This window comes from Pygocentrus nattereri, chromosome 21 (genome assembly GCF_015220715.1).
Source record: "Pygocentrus nattereri isolate fPygNat1 chromosome 21, fPygNat1.pri, whole genome shotgun sequence".
In the NCBI taxonomy this organism is placed as follows: Eukaryota; Metazoa; Chordata; class Actinopteri; order Characiformes; family Serrasalmidae; genus Pygocentrus; species Pygocentrus nattereri.
In genome coordinates, this window is record NC_051231.1 from 20,049,806 (window position 1) to 20,063,234 (window position 13,429).

At 37.8% G+C, this 13,429-nt stretch overlaps 2 protein-coding genes across 6 annotated transcripts in view; both read left to right on the top strand.

Annotated features, from left to right (window-relative positions):
- plekhg5a (pleckstrin homology domain containing, family G (with RhoGef domain) member 5a) overlaps positions 1-3,434 on the top strand; it is a 56,831-nt gene extending 53,397 nt beyond the window's left edge. For all 5 annotated transcript variants that reach the window (XM_017682905.2, XM_037532293.1, XM_037532292.1 and 2 more), the window contains one exon: positions 2,010-3,434. In XM_017682905.2, the coding sequence (XP_017538394.1) occupies positions 2,010-2,019 (10 nt within the window). In that variant the 3' untranslated portion in view covers positions 2,020-3,434. The remainder of the gene's footprint in view (positions 1-2,009) is intronic.
- A 6,736-nt stretch (positions 3,435-10,170) lies between these two features.
- mxra8a (matrix-remodelling associated 8a) overlaps positions 10,171-13,429 on the top strand; it is a 30,271-nt gene continuing 27,012 nt past the window's right edge. The window contains exon 1 of the mRNA XM_017682914.2: positions 10,171-10,385. Within this exon, the coding sequence (XP_017538403.1) occupies positions 10,325-10,385 (61 nt within the window). The 5' untranslated portion in view covers positions 10,171-10,324. The remainder of the gene's footprint in view (positions 10,386-13,429) is intronic.

Sequence of the window (13,429 nt, forward strand, 5' to 3'; positions counted from 1 at the left end):
TTCATAAATAACACTTTTAATCATGGGCTGGGACAGTCATTGGTTTCAATGATAAACCATTGTATAAAACCCAGTGGTAGTCAAATTTGAAAGATTTTGAAACCCTGTCAGGGCAGAAGTAAAAAACACAAGCACTATATATTCAGAACAGAAAACAATAGTAGTTCCTGTGATAATTAAAATTTTATTTAATTTTCTAGACAGTGTCCTCTTTTCTGGTGCATTGTTAAATACTATTTAACATTCAATTTTTCATACTGTCCTATCCCTAACTACATTCAAAAAATAAATTGCTTCCAAAAATAAATCAGCTTCCAAGACAGGCAATTAAACTAGTATTAAGTTAGGCTGTCCATAACTTCATGTTATAGTAATTTGAGCACCCGTTGCTTACACCACTAATTATGTTTCCCTTTTTAGTACACTCACATACACCATCCTGAGCCCCTGTTAGCTTACATTAGTAAAGGCTCTCATTCCAGACATGTGCTATCAGCATCCTGCACCCACCGTCTTGAGCCATGGTCCTATTGCGATTGTGTCAACACTAGACATTAAGATGTAGCCCCTTTAGGGCTTGTAGCCTTTCCAAATGACCTGCTGAAAGATTGTTTCTGCACAATCTGACTTCAAAGCTTGCGGTCATTGTCTACACATGCTGTCTCAATGTGACCTTCCATACTATAAGGTCATCAGCAGCTACGTTTTTTCAACAGCAAAATCACCATCAGCCAGTAAGGTGACGGTTTGGTGTTTTTACCTAATGCCTGATAGGGTGAGACACAATGACCTCAGCATTGCTCCCAGCCTTGCTTCTAGAGAGGCCTGAAATAGGCAGGCTCTATTGTCTCATAGCTTGTGGGAAGCTGGCATTTCAACATTCAGGCCTTTTGTTTCTCTCGTCTTTTATCTAACAATCTGAGTCTCCACCCTGAGTTATTAAGGAGCTGTAGTTTGATCTTGCTAAACCATTAGAGTGAATCTGTGAGAATCAGTCTAGATTTCTGTGAGTGTATTTCTGTCAGATGTAGGAAGCAGTGACGATACATGTTATCTTTTAGGCTTCAGTTTGGACCTTGTGTATCATGAGAGATAAAGTCTGGAGGCTAGTAGTCAAACTATATGTGTCTCATGCTGATAATTAGTTTTTCTTGAATGCAGACCATTTGAGAATAATATTCTACATGCTGAACAATTAAGGAATGCTATTCCAAAAATTCTGTATATCTGTAAAAATTTTGGATATGAGTTCTAGAAAAGAATAACAGCTAACATGTAATGGAAAACACTTTTTTTCTCTAATGAAGGTGGTATTAATTATAACATTGATATTTCTTGTATGTGTATATATGTTGAAAAAAAGAAAATTCTTGAAAGTGGTCTATAATACATTTTGGAACTAAACCATTCATTTACAAACTACTATAGACACTGCATTGCTATGGTTTAACTTGCAATAAATAAAGAAAAAAATGTTTAACTTAACATACACTTGCTTGCATCTGCCAGATATGTCTGTTTCTTCCATGCCTCTAAAACCCAGATGTACATGAAAGGTGGGCATTCATTGGCTAATGCCAGTACTTGGAAAATCTGAATAGAAGCCCATATTACACAAGCACCCCTGGAACCTAAGGAAAGTTTAATATAAGTGCAACAGGAATGTACTGGTGAATAATACACTCCAAACATAATCCAAACAGACAAGACTAGAAGTATTTAGCTTTCTATATATCTATATATGCAGACTTTAGGAGTGTGTAAGACTATAAACAATAATAATGCTATATACAAGATTGTGCAAAGCATAACAGAACTTTATAGACTGGCTGAAGTCTTTTTCTGGGATGGAGATGAACAGATGATCAGAATTTTGGAGAGGTAGAGTGAAGCAGGTGCAGGGAGTGTGAGACTTCAAAAGTATCAAGAACTGATAAATGCTAAGTTTCACATTGGTGTGGTATAATGCTATTCATTTACTAAATTTGTATTTTTCTTCTCTTTCCTAGGGAGGTATAGTGTGAACTTAAGCAAATGCCATTAGCTGGTCTATTGGTGATCTGTACATTGCACCAACACCGTCACCGGTATCAACAGCAGGGATCTCTGTAGCTGTCCAAGAGGATAAGGACTTAAGAATGAAGGATCTCAGTGGAATGCATTCAGCAGCGCGTCACTGAAAGTTCAGTGACCATAAATTGGCACATCAATGATAATGTTCTTCCAAAGTCTTTTTTCACAGTTGTGGTTTGGTTTTGTATGAAGATAAGACCTACTAAAAAAAGAAAATACATTGGAATGAGGAAAACAACTATGTTTTACTTTGTATCATAAACTGTACCTTTCAAAGGGCTAAATAGAACTTTTTGTGGTCTGGACCCCATTTGCGGACTACTGTGCCATCAAAATTGTGCTATCAATCAAGGCTATTAAGACAAAAGTATTGAATGTTTTTTATCTTAAGGCTACATCTCCACAGTCTCAAAAAATGATTTATCAAAAAAATGCACATTTGTGTATAAAGGCAGTTTTCCAGGTGAACCTTACATTCAACCTTACATACAGTTGAAACTTTCATTCCATTGTGGAGCTGCAAAAGTGCAAGAGGTAACAAAGTCTTGTGCTGACAAGTTGCGATTGTATAAGCTCAAGTTTATATTTTTTAAAGTAATCCTCTTTGATCTGTGATGACAGTCATTGTTCTTTATTCCAGATTGCACTTGAAAACAAAAAACAATCAAATAAAATTTGAAGATAAAGAGCAAATGAATAAACACAGAACAACATTTACTTGGAGATGTTTCTTGGAGATGACCTCCTTTGTAAATTACCCAAGTCAAGGGAAGGGCGTTAAAGCTGTAGAGTTATACTGCCCCTTGTGGGTATCTAACAATATTGAAAGATTTTGTGAACATAGGATGATTGATCCATTTAATAATAATCATCAAATTATTAACCAGAAACCAAATAGTTTTTCAAACTACCTTCAGAGAGACTACATGTCCCTAAAACTGATAAAAAGCTACAAGACTTAAGGGAAAAAACACATGAGAAAAGGGAGACAAAACATTAGATATTTGGCTTATACAAGTGTGAGGAATTCAGAGACATTTGTAGGCCACCTTTTTGATATGAAGCTACAGTAATCAACATACATGGGTTTGCTCTTTGTTTAATGTACTGTAAATTTAATATTTATTGCTTCATTGTTTATCGAAAAATATCTCTATTGTTAGGTTTTGATTGTTTTTCATTATTGTTTGAAATATCAACATGTAGCATTGTTTTTTTTTTCACCTTTTTGACAACATTCTAATAAAATAAGGGCTGAATCCATATCCCTTTGTCTTAAGTTTTGATCCTCATCAGTTTATTGCTGATATGTGTCCTACTGCATTGACTTACAAATAAAACGATCAAGCTGCCAAAATCCACATTGTTTCCTGTGCTACTTGACACCACAGCATGTGCTGTTTGATAGGTAAATAGGTATTTTATAGAGTTATATTTGGACAATTATTTTTATATTTTGAGAACTTTAGACTTGTTACATAATAAGTGGTAAAGTTGTGTTGAAAGCTACAATCTATAATATATTTATTTAATTTATACACCTGTCTAGTGTTGTAGACAAGTATGGACTCGAGACTGTAAATCAATGGCCTTGTCTCAGTCTCAACATCATTTTGAGCCTGTCTAGTCTCGGACCTGGAGTAAGGTGAACTCAGAAAATGTTCCTGAGACCAGCCAAGTGCAATGAGGTCATTGGAAATGGAACATTTTTCTACCCTTACTAAATATCAACAAAGCCTTCAAACAGAATGAAACAGTACTTCCTCCACAGCTTTAATAAAAATCTGCTTGCTTTCCATCATGGCTGAATTTGGTATTATTTGTTTGTGGATATTCATTAGTTCCAAATTTCAAACATCCTCTGATAAAGAGATGGAGAATAACCTCATCATCATGTGCTTCCAAAAGTTACAATGCAAAGATTAGACTAAGGTTATAAAATAATCATGATTACTGTTATCTTAGGTTAGACATTATTTACAGTTATAGTTTACAAAATATACCAGTTTTTACATTTACATGGCATATGAGACAGATTTGTTGTAGAATAGAAGAGTGACCCAAAACAAGTATTGGTGTTGTGTGATAATGCTGATTAACATATTTAAAGGCATCTTTTAAAATGAAAAAACATTTAGTGTTGTGATACACAAATTGATTGAAACCTGAATGATTAGTCCATTAGCAGTGCCATGCACATGGGACAAGTTAATGTTTCTTTTCCCTTTATTACCATCTGTGAAATGTTATACATGTTCAACGTACAGTCAGCACATAAAATAAGTGCTCTATTAAAATCTTATTGATATCGCACATATGGAATTGGTCAGGGAAAAGAGGTGTCACAGAGCAACACTCTGCCAAACATGACGTCCTCTGTCAGCAAGTAGTTATTTTCTGCCAACAACTGTTGAGCACTGAAAACTCTGAGCATAGTAGTCTTAAATGAAAAGACTGTTAAGGTCTGCACACTGTAAGGTGAGTATCTCACGTGATCTCCCCTGTAGCCACCAGAGGGCAGTAACACTCCGTTTTCAGCCATGGCTCATCCTGTGGACTTTAAACAGCTGCCAGGAAAACAAGAGCTGAGGTCATGCAAACCAACCACATGGTTTTTACTTTTACTGACCAACTTATCTTCTCTAGCAACCACTGGTCCTATTTATTTATCCTTTCATATTTTTACACTGAATTCCACTTTTGAACTTTGCATGGATTTATGTACCGAAAACAGTCATAATTCACTTTTACACTACTATTTCTGAACCTGTCCTCTCTTAGGTCAGAGCTGCCCCATGAAGTGTGGCCTGTGCCCCAAAGTTGGCCAAGTTATCCTAAATCCATTACTTCATTAAGTGAGAAAACAAACTACCGAATCCTCATCCTACCGAACTGGTTCAAAATTAGAGCTGAAAATTTATTTCGGACTTTAAACTGACTTGGACTTTAAAACTAAAATCCTTTCCCTTTGGTTAAAAACAAGTAAGTGAACATTCTGTTGTGTCAGCAACAATACTATCAATACACTAGCGAAAGTTTGTTTTGATAGTGACTGTGTCAGTAGTGACAGTTAGCATAACTCAGAAACACATGAAATCACAATATTTTTCACAACATACAAAATTATTATGGGCTTACTCAACTGCACAAAATACATGTTTCAGTAGTGACCACTCTCAAAGGTTACACGCTCCTTTTCAGGGCACATTTACTTCAGATCATTGGGATCTAACTGCTCGCCATGTGTGCATCACTGAAAAAGCAGTCCAGGCTAAAATATGGTGTAATAAGTGTGAGGGGTCAGTTCAGAAACTGATTATCTTTGATACAGATCTGAAAGAATGAATAAAGCTTTTTGTGTCTATATAGATCTTATAAGCAGTTTTTTAAGCCATGTTTTATAACATTTATGTCTTTTTTCTGTCAAACTTTTCTTGATGTTTAATATAACACTTCATACAAATATTTTAATCATTCTACACTGTTTCCTGGGACTTTAAAAAAGAAGTAGAATGGTAAAGCATTAAACAGACTATGTACTGAGTAGTAAATGAGATATTTTGAAACAATAATAATGTTTATGTACTACATCAAAGGTTTATTTCAAAAAATGATGAGAAGTTTCCATGATATGCTCCATCATATTCAATACGATCCAAAATGATATACAAAGCATATCTTTCTCTGTGTTGGTGGTCTGTGTGCTTACACGTCTCTGCTAAAGTCAATCTGGAGAGAACAGACAGACCCTGGCATTTCCGTGAGTCAGCAGAGGAAGAACAGTCTCCCAAAAGCCTCGTGTTTATTTGCTCCCTGGAGTTTTATTTGAAGGAGAGAGAGCTGAGTCTGCACTATCCACATCGAACCCCAGTCTGTTGACTCCCAGACTGTAAACACCACATACTTGCTAGCCTAAGTAGATTGGGTACATTTCAGCATTGTATGTTTAGGTTTAATGTTTATAATCAATATTTTATTGTGCAACTGGGTTGTCATTTAACCCCTGTTATTCCTAAAAATGATCCTTTTTTTATTTATTTATTTATTTATTTTAGCATTTTTACATATTGTATCTAAGGAAACATGCACTTAACCATTCACTAAACTGTTAACGCAACTCAGGAACAATTTTATCCACAGATTCTCAGCTGATCTGTGGTTTAAATGAGTGACAGTGCTGATTACAGTATGAGAAAATCTGAAAGATTTTTGTAGTGGGATGGGACAGGTAAAAATGTTGTTTCTAAGTGCTTTATGTAGGTTCCATTCATATTCAAAGCTACTTATCTGAAACATGCACATGAGTTACTGTCAACAGCACTTTACCGATGTTTAAATTCTGTTTTACCTTTATATACAGTATCTCACAAAAGTGAGTACACCCCTCATATTACTGCAGATATTTTATTATACCTTTTCATGGGACAGCACTATAGCAAGGAAACTTGGATATAACTTAAAGTAGTCATTGTACAGCTTGCATAGCAGTATAGATTTACTGTCCTCTGCAACACACAGTCATTAATATCTAAATAGCTGGCAACACAAATGAGTATACCTGCCAGTGAACATGTTCAAATTGTGCTCAAAGTGTCAAATTTTTGTGTGACCACCATTATTATCTAACACTGCCTTAATCCTCTTGGGCATGGAATTCACCAGAGCTGCACAGCCTGCTACTGGAATCCTCTTCCACTTCTCCATGATGACATCATGGACTCCTCCACCTTCTGCTTGAGGATGCCCCACAGGTGCTCAATTTGGTTTGGCCAGTCGATCACCTTCACCTTCAGCTTCCTCAGCAAGGCAGTTGTCATCTTGGAGGTGTGTTTAGAGTCATTGTCATGTACCACCACCAGTCTTGGTACACCTCACTAGGGCACTGCCACACATGCTGGATGCCATCTGAACCAAACAAGTTTATCTTGGTCTCATCAGACCTTAGGACATGGTTCCAGTAATCCATGTTCTTGGACTGCTTGTCTTCAGCAAACTGTTCACAGACTTTCTTGTGCATCAGCTTCAGAAGAGGCTTCCTTTTGGTATGACGACTATTGTGTGGCATACGGTCTGAGCACTGACAGGCTGACCTCCCACTTCTTCAACTTCTGCAGCAATGCTGGCAGTACTCATGCATCTATTTTTTTAAGCCAACCTCTGGATATGATGGTAAACACAGGGACTCAAGTTCTTTGGTTGAACCTGGCGAGGCCTGTTCCGAGTGGAACCTATCCTGAAAAACCGCTGTATGACCTTGGCCACTGTGCTATAGCTCAGTTTCAGGGAGTTAGCAATCTTGTTATAGCCTAGGCCATCTTTGTGGAGAGCAACAATTCTATTTCTCACATCCTCAGAGTGTTCTTTGCTATGAGGTCCCATGTTCAATGTCCAGTGGCCAGTACGAGAGAATTGTACTCAAAACATCAAATTTAACAGCCCTGCTCCCCATTCTCACCTGGAACCTTTAATTCAAATGAGCCACATGACACCAGGGAAGGACAACAAAACACTTGGACGCAATTTGTACATGAGGTGTACTCACATGTGTTGCCAGATATTTAGACATTAATGGCTGTGTGTTATTTTCAGAGGACAGTAAATCTGTATCGCTATACAAGCTGTACACTTACTACTTTAAGTTATATCCAAGTTTCATTTCTATAGTGTTGTCCCATGAAAAAATATTTTAAAATATTTGCAGAAATATGAGGGGTGTACTTACTTTGGTGAGATACTGTACTTATTTGGTGATGTAGTGTCAGTGCAGTACAAATGGCATCCCAGTCATGGAATCATCCAGCTACCTTTTATGGTCCTTGACAAAATAAACATATACTAAAATAAACCAAAACCACAAACTGACAATAATTTTTGCAATATGTTAAAGTTATATAGGTGATTGAAATAGTCATTCGTTGTACATTAACACTTCCTTTTGCCATGAATGCCCTGAATCTTTTTCCTTCATTTCTGACTGCATCTTGACACACCAAGCCAATTCTACGTGGACACAATTTACTAGAAAGAAACCAATTACGCTAACAACGCCATAATATTAACAATAAAAAATGTCTCTTTTTACACCAGGATTGTGGTGCCTCCCAAGACCCAGACCCTGTTGTACTGGACTCAGGGGATTGTGGAAGCAGCAGTGAACTAAAGCAGAAAAAGTTAAAGAATTTTTAGAACTTCATTTAAATTGTAAGATTTTTTCTCATGATACCTACACAATAATTACATGAAAAAAACTGTCTATTAGTGAGAAGTGAGAAACATTACGGACAGTGTAATCAGTATTCAGCCATCACATTTTCTAAGTATTTTGCCCAATGCTGTTTATTAAAATGTCAGAGAACATAACATGATGATGGTAAACACTTCCAGCATGATAAATAGCTGAAAATGACTTTACCATAACCAAAACCTTCACACTTTTCAACTTTAAAACAACAACGTCTAACACATTAAATTTTAAATAATTAATGGCTGTGGAGAGGCGCATGGCATTCTGGCAGTCCCCAGAATCTCCCAATTGGCCCAAAGTCCAGTGGCATCACTACATAGCAGCCCCCTGCCACCCCACTTGCACCCCCAGTGCTCTCTTGGGGCCATGTGCTTGGTGCCATGCTACCTCTTAGCCCAGTGTGGTCTCGGTGTTGTCATGCACTGGTCACAGAAATGTTGGTACAACTCCACATCCATCCATACTCACTAGGACCTCTGCGACAAACGCTTTAGAGTAATGACAGGTGACCACTTGCAGCTGTGCAGAACACCCATGCAAACTTGCCCCTGAAGCATGGTATGCAGATGCATGCCGTCTTTCTCTTGGTAGGCTTTACTGCCAAGCTTTGCCGTGTTGTTTCCTTTACCATACTTCGATCTCGGCTGGCTGGACCTGTCCAGAAAGCTGGTAGGCGTGGCACCCCTTTCCTCCAGACTATGTCTTCTCTGCCATCTGCCTCCAAGTTAGTACAACACTTCTTCCAGCTCAGGGGATATATCCCACTTCTGATATCAGTGCGTTCTTCACTCCTGAAGAAGACCTGGAGCCCGACATTCTGCTATTTTCTCTTAAGGAAAATAATCTTTGTTGAGACAGCAGAGCGGAAACTAACACATGGGGAATAAGGGAATAAGGTTTGGACGAGGCTGGAGAAAGATTTGCTCTTCTGAAAACAGAGCATTAGAACCATGAGGATTAAAACCTAATGGTTTTTCTTTTTTTTTAATTGGCTTCATGGTTACCATTAGAGACCACTAGTTTCCTGTAGGACACCTCTAGGTCCCATTAGGAAACCATCAGATGCATCTGGAATCAGTTTCAGAACACCAGCAAACCAATAGAATCTGTTACACTGTGCTGTCAACCCATCAGGAAAACACAAAATACCATTGAATCTTGGACATCAGCACGAACCAACAGAAACTTTTAATGGCTTCTTTGATTTTTTTTTTCAGCAGGTTGGATGAAGTAAAAAATGCAGTAGGAGCTTGTTTTGGCATCGTCTGCCACAAGAAACTGAATTATGGGGGCAGTTTGTTAGTTTGCCAGCACCTCATTAGCTTATCCGCTTTTACTCTGTCTTTGCTGTTTAAACAGTCTTTAGTTTAGTTTAGTGGTCTTGTTTGTGAAGTAAAACAGAATTGAGCTACACACACATTGATGGTAATTTTTTGACTGTATTTTCAAAATTCCTCTCAAAATTCACTAGTCTGTATTAAATGACCTCTCAAAACTGAGAATATGCATATTCTAGGAATGAAGGAATATTTCATATACCCCGTCTCCCAACAGTTCTGTCAGTATCATCTGACCTACTGGACTTCATGCTGATACAAAACATTTAACTGAACGTCATTCTTTCTAGCGCACTTTCCTATTTTCCGTTTAACCGCTCCAATAACTCCTCAACATGCGAAACTATGCGTGAAAATCAAGACCATGCCAAATATTCTAGGTGAGGAGAATTTTCTTTATTTAAGAAGAAACGTAGAACATGAGTTACGAGTTAAGAGTGCCGGGCGGTGGGTGGGAGTTTTGGGCGGGGGGAGAGAGTCCAGGCTTCGGTTTGCTTTAGCAAAAGGTGGGTGGATCCACTGTTGCTGCTGCTGCTGTTGTCGCTGGTCGACCAACAGTGAGCGGTCCTGGGAGCCTGCACCATCTCGTCGTACAGGTAATCCGAGTCCTGGCGTTCCTGCCGTTCCACACTTTTGGAGCCACTTCTGAAGCCCAAGTGAAGTCTGGAAAATGTCTGACATGAGGAAAGCAGGTGTGCGCGTTGTAGTCCAGACGCTGCTCTTTCTTCAGAGTAAGTATCAGAGTGAGTTTGATGTTTTCAGCCTGTTGTCTACCAGAGTGTAGCTTAGTCCACTGTTGTGAAAGAGTGATCAAGAGTAAAACTAAACAGTGCTGTCGATTTAAATATGCACATGTACTACTATTACTGGCATATCAAAAACTTTTTAAGCAGCAGAACATATTTGGAGTTTGCAATACTGCAATTTCAGTCTGTCTTTGCTGTTTATCTATGATGAAAACCAATGTCCTAACCAGCTGGTGCATGTGGGCCTCTTTGTTTTGAAATAAAGCAAAAGTTTGTTCCTGCCAAACGTTAAGGTACTTGAAGGAAAATAGCTATGAGGTTATTTTCTGGACTCATGCACAAAGTGAGTTGAAAGGCGGTGGCTGTTAGTATAGACATTCTCTGGAAAAGAGAAACCAGATGTATTCTCTAAAATGGGTTATTTTGCAGCAGAATCAAAGCATGCCAATTTGCTTCCTTTGTGCTCCTATCACTGTGGAATTCTGTTGGTTTTGAAGAGAGTACAGTATTCCACAGTGGGGGCGAAGAGTAGACATGATAATGTATGATGTTAGTCAGCCTAAGGCGGGCCTGGTACTGTGGGACATGGAGCATATTTTGCGTGGTTCGATGAAGCTGGAGAAGGCACCCTTTGGGTAGGTAGTCATCATATGGCCTTTTCAACCGGTGGTGGTCTTGGAGGGACACTAAAAGTGATTCACCACAGTGGACCTTATTTTCTGCTATGTCAACAAGAAATTGTGAATGATTCAACTGAGTTTGGACTAGTTCCTCACACCAAGAACAGACACGTATGGGTTTATTCAGAAGCAGAAGAAGATATCTGACTAAGACTGACTCATTTCCTCACAGACAGTATGTCTTGGTCCAGTTTTGAAATTCGGTTGCAAAAAAGGTTACTAATCTAAAAAACTCTCTTGTATTGGTACCTACAAATTAGAATGATCATTGTTATTAAAATACATATACACAGATTTTCCAAAAGCTTGCTATAATTCAATAATTGTGATGTAAACAAAATCATTCAGAGTAGTTTATTGTAAAATGATTCATTTTATGGTGCAATTCAGGGAAATCTACGAACTCTGAAATCTGAAATTAACCTATATTTATCTCCTGTAATGATGACACAGTAAAATGGTGGTAAATCTGAAAAAGAAACTTTCTTTAAGATCTTCGTCAGGAAAACTATCATAAATAATGTTTCAGAGATCAGGCAGTGTATTCTTAACCATTTAATGTAATAGCTTTTTGTAAGGTAGCTGTGAGGACGCATTAAACACAACCATCTTTTATAAAGTTCTGTGGGTAACCAAAAGAACCCTTTTAGGTTTCTGATGTGCTCTGGAGATCAATATATACAAGCTCTGGTGTACATACTTGTACAGAGAGTATTAATTAAGCCCTTGGAATGCTTGTGCTTTCTTAAAGCTTAATGAGTTTTTTAATTGCATCCTGTAAAATTCTTTGAGGCCATTTTAGACAAAATTATGTTTTTTTTCAGTGAATTAAGTTTGTACTGTGCAGTTCTGTTTAGTCTGAAATGACTCATTATAACTTATTGAGGTTTATTGCATGCCATTCTTGGTAATTCATTTGTTTTTGTGTAGATTCCTGTTAGAATGTTATGCTTTTGCACACTCAGCAGTTCTTGAAGACAGCTGAAAAGCCCAGGCCAGGTGGAGAACACACCGCCCGTAGCACAACATGTGTCAACACGGCCTCACTGAGCTTACCTCTCACAGCACAATCTTCTGGCCAACATTCACTAGAAGCACATTATAGCTAATACGTCTATTTTATTTAGAAAGAAGTTGTGATTTATAGGGCCTGTAATGTGGACAGCCAAATTTTCATTACTTTTTAAAATAATATGTATGTAAACATTGGGTCTCGTTCATCTCCCTTTGTTGTTTTTTTTTTTTTTTTTTTTTTTTTTATGGGAACAGTCCTAGAAAAAGGTCTGTAGTTTGTACTGTCTTTATATTGAAACAAAGCTGCAAAAACATCCTGTTTTGAAATGTTTTCTGTACTGTTACAAAAACTAAGGCATTTACATACAACCCCAATTCCAATGAAGTTGGGACGTTGTGTAAAACATAAATAAAAACAGAATACGATGATTTGCAAATACTTTTCAACCTATATTCAATTGAATACACTACAAAGACAAGATATTTAATGTTCAAATGGATAAACTTTATTGTCTCTTGCAAATATTCAATCATTTTGAATATCCACCTTGTCAGGCTATAGCTGTTTAGCCCTGCTCACGCTGAAGTTATAAGGAGTGTTTCAGCCAGTACTTCTTTTGAGGCACAATACAGGGCAGCTGATCGCAGCACATATCATTTAGGTATATCAGTCTTAAAGGCACAGTAACAAAAGCAGCCTGTTTAATTCTGAGGGCAAAGAGATGTTGGTCAATGTTCAAGTATAAATGAATAATGACTTTTTGATACATAAAACTACACAGATGTGTGATGGGTACCTCAGGGAATAAACATAAAATAAGGTAAAAAAAAAGAAATAAGAGAAGCGATATAGAGTGAGTGAATCATGCTCTGACAGAGTGTGGCGCACAGATAGTCATCCGAAGAGAAGCCAGGGTTTAATTAAATCCATTCCAACTCTCCAAAATTTCCCATTCAGAAAATCCCCATCATTTTTACCCAGGACAAAAACTGCCGCTCTTGGAGATTAAGTTACCCAGTATCCTCCAATTTTGGACACTTAGCCAAGCCAAGTCTGATGTAATATAAGAGATATTTTAAAACCCGTGTCTTCTCTCAGTCCAGGAAAACTCATTTTCACTCACCCTCTGAGAGAAAGACAAAAAGGAGAGCATAGGAGGTATAGCTTTCACACCCTTGTGCGCAGGTTTTGAGCTGTGTGGCTTGGTATGAAGTGTGCATGTGATTTGGGGATGTGAATATGTGGACATGAGCACTCTGCACATTCCTGTCCATGACCCCCCCCCCCTTGTTTTTTTTTTTTCTTTCTCTCTCTCCTTTCTATCTCTATCTATC